General features: G+C 32.9%; 1 protein-coding gene across 2 annotated transcripts in view; it reads left to right on the plus strand.

Moving 5' to 3' along the window:
* The window catches only part of Lrfn5 (leucine rich repeat and fibronectin type III domain containing 5), a 245,700-nt gene extending 234,835 nt beyond the window's left edge, over positions 1-10,865 (plus strand). For both annotated transcript variants that reach the window (XM_090345022.1, XM_090345023.1), the window contains one exon: positions 10,464-10,865. In XM_090345022.1, coding sequence (XP_090201148.1) covers positions 10,464-10,522 — 59 coding nt within the window. In that variant the 3' untranslated portion in view covers positions 10,523-10,865. The remainder of the gene's footprint in view (positions 1-10,463) is intronic.
* The last annotated feature ends 632 nt before the right edge of the window (positions 10,866-11,497 follow it).

Raw genomic sequence — 11,497 nt, forward strand, 5'->3', positions numbered from 1 at the left:
AAGGTCAAATAATTATTGTACTTGTTTGCAAGTGAATTATGATAGCTTGACCTAAAGAGAAAAATAATATTATACATTATAATACCTGAAACAGTACATTTGCCTAGATGACTGAATGAGTTAAAGGAGGGATGAATAAGTGACTAGACCCTGGGAGAGAAATGATAAGATTTTGATTAGTTAGGATAATATAGATTTTTGCTTCAAATATTATATGACCCCAAGAAACACATTCTCTGTGTTTCCTGTTGTTCTTTTGGGTGTTTACTACCTTCTTTACATAACAGCATTTTGTGTGTGTGTGTGTGTGTGTGTGTGTGTGTGTGTGTTTGTGTGTGATTTACAATGTGGTGTGCTATTTAGTATTCCTGAATGCATACAGAATTAATGTAGTTACTTTAATTCCTCATTCTTAATCATTTCTTTCTTTCCTGTTTTTTTTTATTTTAACACATAAAGATTCTCAATGTGAACACAGTATAATTATCCTCTAATTTAAAACTACACAACTGCTATTCCAATAGTTTCATCAAGGGCATTGCAGTGTCAAAGCAGCCTGGAAATTCTTAGGTTCAGTAGTTTGCTTTGATGTGTATTGTATCTGGGGTCCTGCATAGGTGTTATAGTAATATATGTACTACAGTAATATGCAGTCCGTTCATGTATTCATCATGTATCCCATATCCATGAGTAACATTGACAAGGTGACTTATTTTCCACAGCTTTTCCCAACTATTAATGAAGACATCTGAAGTCTCATTGTGCCATATACTGATATTAAAAGTAGATTTTACCTGCATGGGTGATAAATTTCAGTAAATGTGGTTTAAAAATGTAAGTTTTAAAAGCAATCTATCAACATAAAACATCTATGAAAGGTACATATTTTCTCTGAAATTATCTGAAGAAATATTTTAAATTAAATATATTCCACATATCCACATGTCTATAGGAATTTTCTTCCTATTTTCTGAAATATTTCTGCAATTTAAAACATTCCTTTTTTTGTTTTTTTTTGGTTTTTTTTTTTGTCTGTCACAGGGCTTAGACTCTGGGCCTGGGCATGGTCCCTGGGCTCTTCAGATCAAAGCTACTCTCCTATCCCTGGAGCCACAGTGCCAATTCTGGTTTTCTACTGGTTAATTGGAGCTAAGACTGTCTTGGTCTTTAGTGTTCAAGCTTGCTTTGAACCTTGATCCTCAGATCTCAGCCTCCTGAGTAGCAAGGATTTCAGGCTTGAGCTTCCACGCCTGGCTAAAGCATGCTTTAAAGTACTTCCATTCAAGCCAGTTTTAGTTATTTTATTTGGTTCTAATTTTGAAAACAAATTACTTACAAATCTAAAAACATTTAGAAGTAATTATTACAGAGTTATCCATCAATTAATTACCTTCAAGCTTCTAATTTTAGTATGTTGGCTCTGTACATAGAGACAATTACACTAAAAACGTAAGCTTTTGCCTTTCAACAGTTAAAAATGTTTCTGTAAATATAAAAACATTTCCCTATAGATGGGGACATAAAGGTAACCGAAATACTTCTTCAGTGAAGATAGCAAATATGAACCCAGAATCTTTTGGATGAGAGACTTGCTGTTGATGCATTTTATACTAAGCTAGCAACATCTTTATGGTGAACAAGGGTAATGACCTGCCATCTTTCTGTTGCTTGCTCAGCTTTTCCTGTGTCTGAGAGCAGTACCATCATTTTCTCCTGCCTGTTTTAAAGAAATTGAGCACAGCAATAGGTTGGATGAAAAGGAATATTTCTCATATCCTCTTATATTCTTAATAACCACAATAATTTATTTTATATGCTAGGCACAGTAATTTTAACTAGTAATCAGTATATCATTGCATAAAGAAAATAGAAAACTCATCAAAATCATGACTGGGTTGTTTTATGTTAGCTTCAAAACACTGCCTTTAAAATTACTGAATGCATTTCCTCCCATCCTAAATAAACACATACTAAAATCATTGTGTATATTTATACTAAATAAGAGGTACATATTTATTCTAATACGTATTCTACATTTATAATATGTTTGTATATGTTATAGTTATTCCAAATATCAGTACAATTATTTGGTTTATGTTTCTTCTTTTCTTCTGATTTACTATTTATTTTATTTTATTTTTTAACCAATCCTGAGGATTGAACTTAGGGTGTGGGAACTGGCCTTGCCAGTTGAGCCATAGCACCACATCTGACCTTTTCTGTCTATGTGGTACCAAGAAATTAAAGCCAGGGATTTATGCATGTTGGGTAAGCACTTACCACTAAGCCATGTGTCCACCCCTCTTCTCCTTTTTTATCTATTCTTATCTTAAAGGAAACAAAGTGACTCAGCAAACTACCCCCAACTAAAATGTAATGATTATATTGCTGTGACTTAGACATCCTAAAAACATCAGATGACAGAAATTGTTAACAGTAATAACTAGAACTGTGGATAAATATTGAATTATCACCTCAAAATAAAATTAGTAATCATTAAATGTTTACAAATAATCATTCTAAAAATAACCAGTGAACTATTATCATCTTGTTATAATCTGCTACTTCAAAATCATATTCAAGATCTGTAGTTAATGTTGACTATGTATGCACATTACATATTTGCATTTGTATTTTCATGTTTTGTACTATATTGCATATACATACATATTATTTCAGTTAAAATAATTTTGTCCTACAATTCGTATAAGTAATTTTATTGTTAATGAAATATAATGAGATTTAACTAGGGTAGTTTCCAAACAAATTCTCCCATCCCATCTTCCAAAATCAGTATGTATGTCATTTGCTATGTATCAGATGAATTTTGTATTGGAGAATACAAATTAATTATTCTGAATTTTATGATAGCCATTTTACATCTTGAATAATTTCATCCATTCTTTTCAAAATAATGATTGTTCATGAAATGTAAAAAGTAAACAAAGAATGATTTCAAATATGTTTGAGAAAAAGCTGTGCAGTCTGAAAAAGATTACAAAAAGGAAAACTACAAAAGAAGACTACAAAAGGAACACTTTAATAGGCTGCTTCAATGCCATGCTTCTGCTTCAGAATATATCAGATATACAATCATTTGGATAACATTAAGAAAGACATGAAATACATTTTGTTTACTTCAACGTAATCTGAATCCTTATAATAATGATTTTTCTCTATATAACTTTGATGATTTTTTATTGTTTTCACAAAATAACTACTCTCCAGATGCCATTGTAAATTTATGTGAATATTTGTGCTGATGATTTTGTTTAAAGAAAAACAACAGTTGTACTAGTTGTACTTATGCTTATATGGGAATTCTCCCTAAATCCTTAATTTTATGTGTGCCATCTCTAAATGATCAGTAACACTTGCTTTACAAGAAGAGTTATGCAAAGTAGAGTGTTTGCCATGAAGAGTTTGTAATGACATGAAATATTTACAAGATATTGAAATATGCATCTGGGCAATTTTAAGGCAGAATATTTCCATTTAGAACATCATTGTTTTATGTAAAAATGAATGGATTTTTGGCTATTGTTTTGAGACTGACTATTGAATGTGTATTTTATACACTGTGGTAATATTTCCTACTGTGGTTCTTCTTTTCCTTGATGTATTATTCCATACTAATCATATGCAATGATGTAGTGGAAATGTAAATTATGAACAGGGAAAAAAGAAAATAGAAACAGCATTTTTCATTGAATTCTAACAGAGAAAGAAACTTTGAAATTCATTTTAGTTGCTAGGCCATTTATTTTGTTACTAAGTTATTGAAATTTGTTTAGTTAATGTAATGATAAAAAAAATTCTACCATTGTAGTATTATGCACTAAGAAGCAGCCAGAAATAACTTTAAAATACAAAAGTCAGTTAAAACAAACACTGATTTTCCAGTTTAAAAAACAAATGGGAGAGTCTTTTCAAGATTTCAACACAAGATTTTTATGATCTGGTTCTCAAACAAATGAAGAAAGAAATTAAAAGAATTGTTCATGACATTAAAAAATGTATCCCCAGATGTTTTGCTGGATAATGTTGACCAGATTTTCCAGGAAACCGGTGAGCTCTTACTTCCTGAAATATGATTCAACACATAGTGGATCAATCATTTTCTACATGAATTTTCTTGGGTTAGGTTTCTTAGTTGGTACACCGTGTTGAAATTTTCCACCATTACCCCAGACACTCAACAGTTCAATTGCGTTAAGCAAATTTTTAATCCATGAAAGTTAAACTAGCACTACATACTTGGTAGTCACCATGGAAAAGGAAGTTCAGAAGAATGCTGCTGTTGGAAGCAGTCATATCATTGTTGCAGGTATGCAGGGTTCCACTGGTATTTTCACAAATATTTCCAAACATGGACACATTCACTGGATAAGAACAAATTTGCTTCAATCCATGGACCCCACATCCTTAATAGAGGATTAGATGAAGCATTATGCCTCATTGGAAAAGATGAACATGAGTGCTTCACTGTTATCTAAAATGAATGAAGCCGCTCTAAAATTGAGCAAAAGACTACACATGAAATATCCATGGTATTCTTTTTGTCAGCAACCAATTACTCCTCTTGAGTGTTTTATATTTTTTTCTGGAAGTTTGAAATGAGTATTTGTTTCCTGAATTTTAATTGGCTCTGATAGTGTCTTTCCAGAGCAGAATAGCACTTAAGCAATCTGTTCAAACAGCTGGAAGCTTCAGATATTTGCTTGAAGAAAAGAAATATATATATATATATATATTCTGCTTTTAAAATTCCATTTCTTTATTTATTAATATTAAAAAGAGTCTTACTTTTAACATTTTCTACAAAAAAAATACGATAACTTGGTCAATGTTTTAGAGTTTTCCCTAGTGGATTCCACTCCTAACCCAAAGTGTTTTCATGCATCATTTCTCTTTGGAATCTCGGATCCCATTCTTAAGTCGCAGGGAAAGAACAGATGGCTCATTGGAAGCGATTGTAGAGCTCAACGTCTGGCAAAGCTTCTTCTCTATTCTTTGTGTTTTCGGTTGACCTGCATAGAGATGCCTTGGTTTATCCCTTCTTTTTCCTACCTCCGTTTAAATTCTCTCTCCCTCTCTCTTACTTCTAAGCTCTAAGCTTCTTCTCCTCTCTTATTTTACCTATCTCTCTGTCTCCATTATTTATGAGAGGCATTAACTCCTTTTGCTATTGGACTATTTTTATGTTATTTTGGATATATATTGTAGCTATGAAAAGTGAGGGTCTCTTTAGGAAGTGATTGAAGTTAGATGATTAGCAGCATGATTCAGACTAGTGCTAGCTGCTGCAATATAATTTATAATAATAAGAAAAACATCTGCATCATTTTAAGATGATCAATTTCAATGTTTTTCCAAATTCTCCAGTTGCAGAGGACATGTTAAGCATTATTATAATTATGCATTCTTTTTTCTCCATTGTTAGCAGTGGGATTTAGAAATGGAAATATGTGAACTTAATTTGGAAGATCTTTGTGCTACTAGGGAATACAGGATTTACCAAATGTCATAAGCATATGAATTTTTTCTGTAATGTATTTATCCCAGATTAATTTATACTAGTTATAGAAGATTTGAAAATATAGTTAGAAACAAAAGGTAATTATCAGACACAATGTACAAATTATGATAACCTGGTACATAATCTTTCAATAATATGTCTTCCACTTTGTAGTGAATACATGTATATATATGTATTCTTGCACTAAGTATACACACTAAGTGTTATGAATCACACATCAATTTTTTCAATGAGCCTTTTGTTGGTTCTTTTTATGCAACGAATATTAATCATCCTCCCACTATTTTTCTAATTTTCTTTCTATAATCATTAGCAAGAAAAACATACCATCAGATGAATATAAATTTCACAAAATTCAGTGTCAACTCATTTTTCAATCAATTTATGCTACATTTCTCTTCTAAAGGGTAGGGTGTCTATGATATCAGTGTCAGTATTCTTGGTATTTCCGAAATGATTTTTGCTCTACTTTACTTAGCATTTCCACAGTAATCAGCAGGTCCAGGCAAGAATGACCCTCTCAATTTGACCTATGTATTTTATCCTCATAGATTTTTACACCATCCACACATTGTAGTTTATTCAGGGAGGTGACTCAGTGGGGGTAACTGAGGAGCAGTAGAGGGCTGACAGACATTTCTCTTTATATCTCTGTATTTCTGCAGCTTACATACCAAGGTAACTAATGAAGTGAAATGTTTTGTTCTTTGTTACTTTTTTCCCCCTAAAGTACATGGACTTGAAAGTACAGGCCTCTCTGTATATCGTAGTTCATTTATTGCAGCTTCACTGTATTTTAAACAATCTATAAATAATGATAATGATCCCTCACCTATGACAGGAGTTACATTCCAAAATCCACCCCCCCCCCCGTTGTCCCATGATAGATGAAAAACCCTGACATAGAAATAAATGAACCACCATATTTGAAATAGGATGGGGAAAGGGGCAAAACAAGATGAGGGGTGGAGGTGGGGGGAGGGAAATGGGGACCAAGACATGAGGAAGGGTATCAATGTATGTGTAGTAATGTGCCTTCATTCTGGTGAATATAATGTAACCCTTCTATTAGTTACAATAAAAAATATATGGGAAAAAAGAAATAAGTGAACCACAATAGAGGGATGGATATATAACACTGCTACCTAGGATAAAATTAATATTCCAAAGCACTAAGATAGCCCAAAAACCAAGTTGAGAAACATCCCTACTAATATTTCCTGGGAAATGCATGCAAACTGATCATTACATAAAAATTAGGTTGACCTTCCTTAGATTTGGCCAAGAGTTTTATCTGCAAAATGAACCCAGCGAACATAAGATATGCCTTGCATTTCATTTGAGATAGGAACAGTTGTCTGGTTTGCATTTTTTTGCTGAAAATGGTGTTAATAAATATTCTAAATGAGGGATTACTGTATTTAAACCAATGAAATATGTGTGCATTAGCTGTGTTAATTGGTGTATGTGTACATGCATGCATACACAAGGAAGATGCATGGTTTTCCTTCTGTGAAAATGAAGATAGTTTGCCTTTTTTGGTACTTTAGTATTTTCAACTAGTCTTGTCTGCCAGTAAAAGTTATGAAATTTTTTCTTACAGTGTTAAATAAGAACCGTTACAATACCTACCCACTTTTACTCTGATTTCATTATCTTCAGTTCTTGAAAACTTTTCCACAATTGCTATCTTTATTTTTTTGAATACTCATAAATTTGTGTTTAACATTCAGATGTTCATGCAATTATTCCAAGAGTTTGCTCATTGATTAACAGCTTTTATTTTTCCATAATATGTTATGATTTGCTTTTAGTGGTAGAGGCTTCAAGTAGAAAAACTTTTACCAAATTCCAATGTAGAAAAGCTTTTATCAACTTCCTCAATATTTTTTCTTTTTCCTAAACATTAAAATCAGCATCACTTATGTAAACTATAAATCTACACCTTTTAATTTGACTGTTTTATTAGTGTGCATTCGCTATAGAAAGAAGGAATTCATTTTGACATTTCCAATCTTGTGGATAGTTTATTCCAGTCAATCTCTCACAAATTTGTCTTTATCTTCTGACAACTTTATGCAATTCCAAGAGGTTCTAATACTCTATTTCCATATTTTGTGACACTCTATTTCAGCAGTACCAATCTTCTTTGTTAACCCAATTCCCTATATCTAGTTCTGCACAGAACTGATTCTTTCTCTTTCTTCACTCCAACCCCATTTTTATCAGCATTTTTCTTTGTGGGTCCTTATGATATTCTCACATACAGTTGAAATGTATTTTAAAAATATTAACACTTTCATTTTCCCTTTTCCCCTTTCCCTTTCAATAAATGGTCCCTTCTTTAGATTTATCTGTTTTGTTAATGATGTTTTGATGAAATGTGAAATTGAATGAAACTGATAAATTTCTCAGCTTACCAAACACACCTATCTGAGTAGCAAAGTTGTTAGTTATATTGTCAATTGTGTTTTATCTTTTCTTTGGTTTTGTACATTGTTACTTTAGAGGTGACGAACAAAGTTACACAAGTCAGGTAAGGAGCACATTTTTTTGAACAATGTCATCTGCCTACATTTTCTCCCAGGATTTCCCTCTGGCTCCCCTCCCATTCAAGCTGTGAAGTTCATTTTCTACATAATGTCTAATGATTGTCTTTCTTTTTTTTTTTATGTGTCCTAGTATTAAGACTTGAACTCAGGATTTAACATTTTGCTTGGGTATTTTACTTAGTCTGGTGTTCTACCACTAAAGTCATACCTCCACTTTGAGCATTTTGCTGGGTATTAGAAGTAAGATTCTCTTGGATGTCTGCTTCTACTGTCAGGGTCTTAAGATATCAAGACATGAGTAGCTTAGTATCTAGAAGTACAGGACTAAACCACTGATATCCAGATTCTCCATTTTATGTTTCTTCTTCTTCTAGACCTATTAAAATTTTAATAACTATTATTATTATTATTATTATTATTATTATTTTGCCTGTCCTGGGCTTGAGCCCAGGGCCAGAGCACTGTCAAGGCCAGAGCTCCTCCACTTGAGCCTCAGCACCACGTCCAGCTTTATTTTTTTTCTATGTGTGTGGTACCCAGGAAGCGAACCCGGGTCTTTATGCATGAAAACCAAGCACTCTACCACTAGGTCAAGCTCCTTGCCCAACATTATTATTTTATATAGCTTGAATTTAGTATCTATAATTTTATCATTTTTATAAAAAAGAGTGTATTACTGGAAATATAAAAACACAAGTAATTTTTGTCATGTAGTTTTACCAACATGTAGTATAGTATGAAGCCAAGAAAAACAAATTTAGTAAAATTTCTGTTTTCATGTTGCTGTAGGTGCTGCTTCCACTGCTAATGCTTCTTTTCCTTTTTTTCTTCTTCTTTTTCTTATTAATGAGACGTTTTACCCTCTTTAATTTCTTCACATATCTTAATACTAAATATATTTTTGAAAAAAAGGTCTTTCAGAATTCCCAAATATTTCCTTAAATAAATTATTAATAAATTTTTTACTCTTTATTGTCTAAAATGTCAATTTTAATGCATCTTTAAAAAGTTCTTGTATATATAACCCTAAGATATTCAAATATATTTTGAAATAAATTTTCAATATTAAAAAATCTTTTTTTTCAACTATATGTCAGTGGTGCATGCCTGTATTCGTAGCTATATTCAAGAGCTGAGATCTGAAGATCATGTTTCAAAGACAGTCTAGGCAGGAATATCCATGGGATTCTTTAGCTCCAATTAACCACCAAAGAGCTAGAAGTAGAGTTATTACTCAGTGGGTAGAATGCCTGCCTGCAAATTGAAGGGAGAGTGCCCAATCCCTGAGTTCAACCTCCAGTACCAGAACCAACAACACAAACCTAAATAAAAGTCTCTTTTTAATTATGTATTTGTTCCATATGTTTTTTGTTTTTTGTTTTTGCCAGTCTTGGGCTTGAGCTCAGGGCCTGAGCACTGTCCTTGGACTTTCCTCAAGGCTAGATCTACCACTTGAGCCTCAGCACCACTTCCAGCTTTTTTCTATGTATGTGGTACCAAGGAATCGAACCCGGGTCTTCATGCATGCTAGGCAAGCACTTTAACCACTAGGCCAAACTCCCAGCCCCTGTTCCATATGTTTTTGAAACATTACCCAGAACTTGTTGTGTATTTAGAATGGAAAGGAGAAAATTTGCTTATGTTTCAGTCACCTGCAAACATAATTGTCGAATGTTACTTTTCTCCTTTTCAAGGATAGAATTTATAGGTTTATCTTAAACCCTGAATATAGTGGGTCCATATCAAAGGGAAAATACTTTCAGTTTGATATTTTAACAACTTATAAATTATTCAGTTATTATTAAATTAGCCATGATCTGTCGTGAATTGCTGGCTTTCACATTTACTCAATTTGGTCTGGAAGATAAACATGTTTCCGCTATCATTATATGTACTATTAAATTTTAGGAAATGTTTCAAATGATACTGAATTCTCAGGTAGGTATTCAAATGTTGAGATAATCTGTTTCTTGAGTACTGAATAAAAGTAGTTGGTTTACTGCTTTTATATTTAAAAACGCCAGTATGATTGTATTTAAAACTTAAACGCCTGCATTAGTAATCATTTTCACATCAGACCTGAGGGCAGAACATTGAAAACCAAAGACATTCCACAATTTGACTTTGAATCAACATGACCCATTTAGTCTTCCCTACAGATAATTTTTCTCAAAGGGAAATCCTTTCTATACTTCATTTTCAAGTACTGCTTTTATGTGTTTATGTAAACATAGATATTTACGATACAGGTGTCTGTTCTATCTTTTATGACAAAAAAATCTGCTTAGTTCAGTAGCTTCACAGTTGCTAACACGTTATCTTATTGGCTATGTGTTTTCTTTCCTTTTCCCCTTTTTCCCTTTTCATTCTAGAGGCTGGAGTTAACCTGAAGAGCACCACTTCGCTCTCTCCTGAAAACAGTTGCCACTGATATTTTTACTGGAAAAAAAAATGTTTCAGTTCACAAGGTGAATTGTTGAACTGGTGTTGAAGAAGAAATTGTCCACAGGAGCCTGGTCGGCAGTCTCTGATGCTGGTGGCACTGGCTCCCGATCACATTGTGCTTCATTCCTTATCAACACAGTTGTTTTTTTGTTTGTTTGTTTGTTTGTTTTTGTTTTTTCTTCTTCTGGCCTACAAGTATTTTTTTTAAAGAAAGAAAAAAGTCTACATCGGCATCAAGTTCTGTATCAATTCATCTTACATTACCATCCATGATTTAACAGACTGTAGAATCTTGAATACTATATCACTTTAACAAATAAATGTTTTACTATGAGACACATTGCACAGTGTCTTATTTGTGGACATATTTTTTGCTTCAGGAATGAAAGGTGCAGTCATTATTAAAGAACATACTACATTGATTAGTTAAAAACCCTCAAGTGTGGGCCAGGAGTTTGGCTTAATGGTAGAGTAAACTGCCTAGCATTCAGGAAGACCTGGGTTTGATTCCTCCATACCACATACATAGAAAAACCTGGAAGTGGTTCTCTGGCTCAAGTAGTAGAGTGCTAGGCTTGAAAAGGTCCAAAGGACAGTGTTCAGGCCTTGAGTTCAAGCCCCAGGACTTGAAAAAGAAAACCTTAAGGATTTGGAAATTGCTTTATAATATTAGAATGATTGCTTCCATGTCTTTGATACACTCAATTCTAAAGGAGAGAAGAGTAGAGCCATTAAGAAAAAAAAGAAAGAAAAGAGAAAAAAAAACTATGCCAGAAAATGCAGATAGTTTTTTTTGTTTTGTTTTGTTTTGTTTTCTACTGGAACTCTACGAAATGAGCAAAGTAAGGAAGTTTTAGTTAACTCATTGCTTTTCTAGAAAGGTCAACCAAAGAGACTTTAATAATTCCTGGACCTGTAAGTCATTATACATTCTTAGCTCTCCAATTTTGCACAATATTAT

This window comes from Megascapheus bottae, chromosome 14 (assembly GCF_031878675.1).
Source record: "Megascapheus bottae isolate mThoBot1 chromosome 14, mThoBot2.hap1, whole genome shotgun sequence".
Classification (NCBI taxonomy): domain Eukaryota; kingdom Metazoa; phylum Chordata; class Mammalia; order Rodentia; family Geomyidae; genus Megascapheus; species Megascapheus bottae.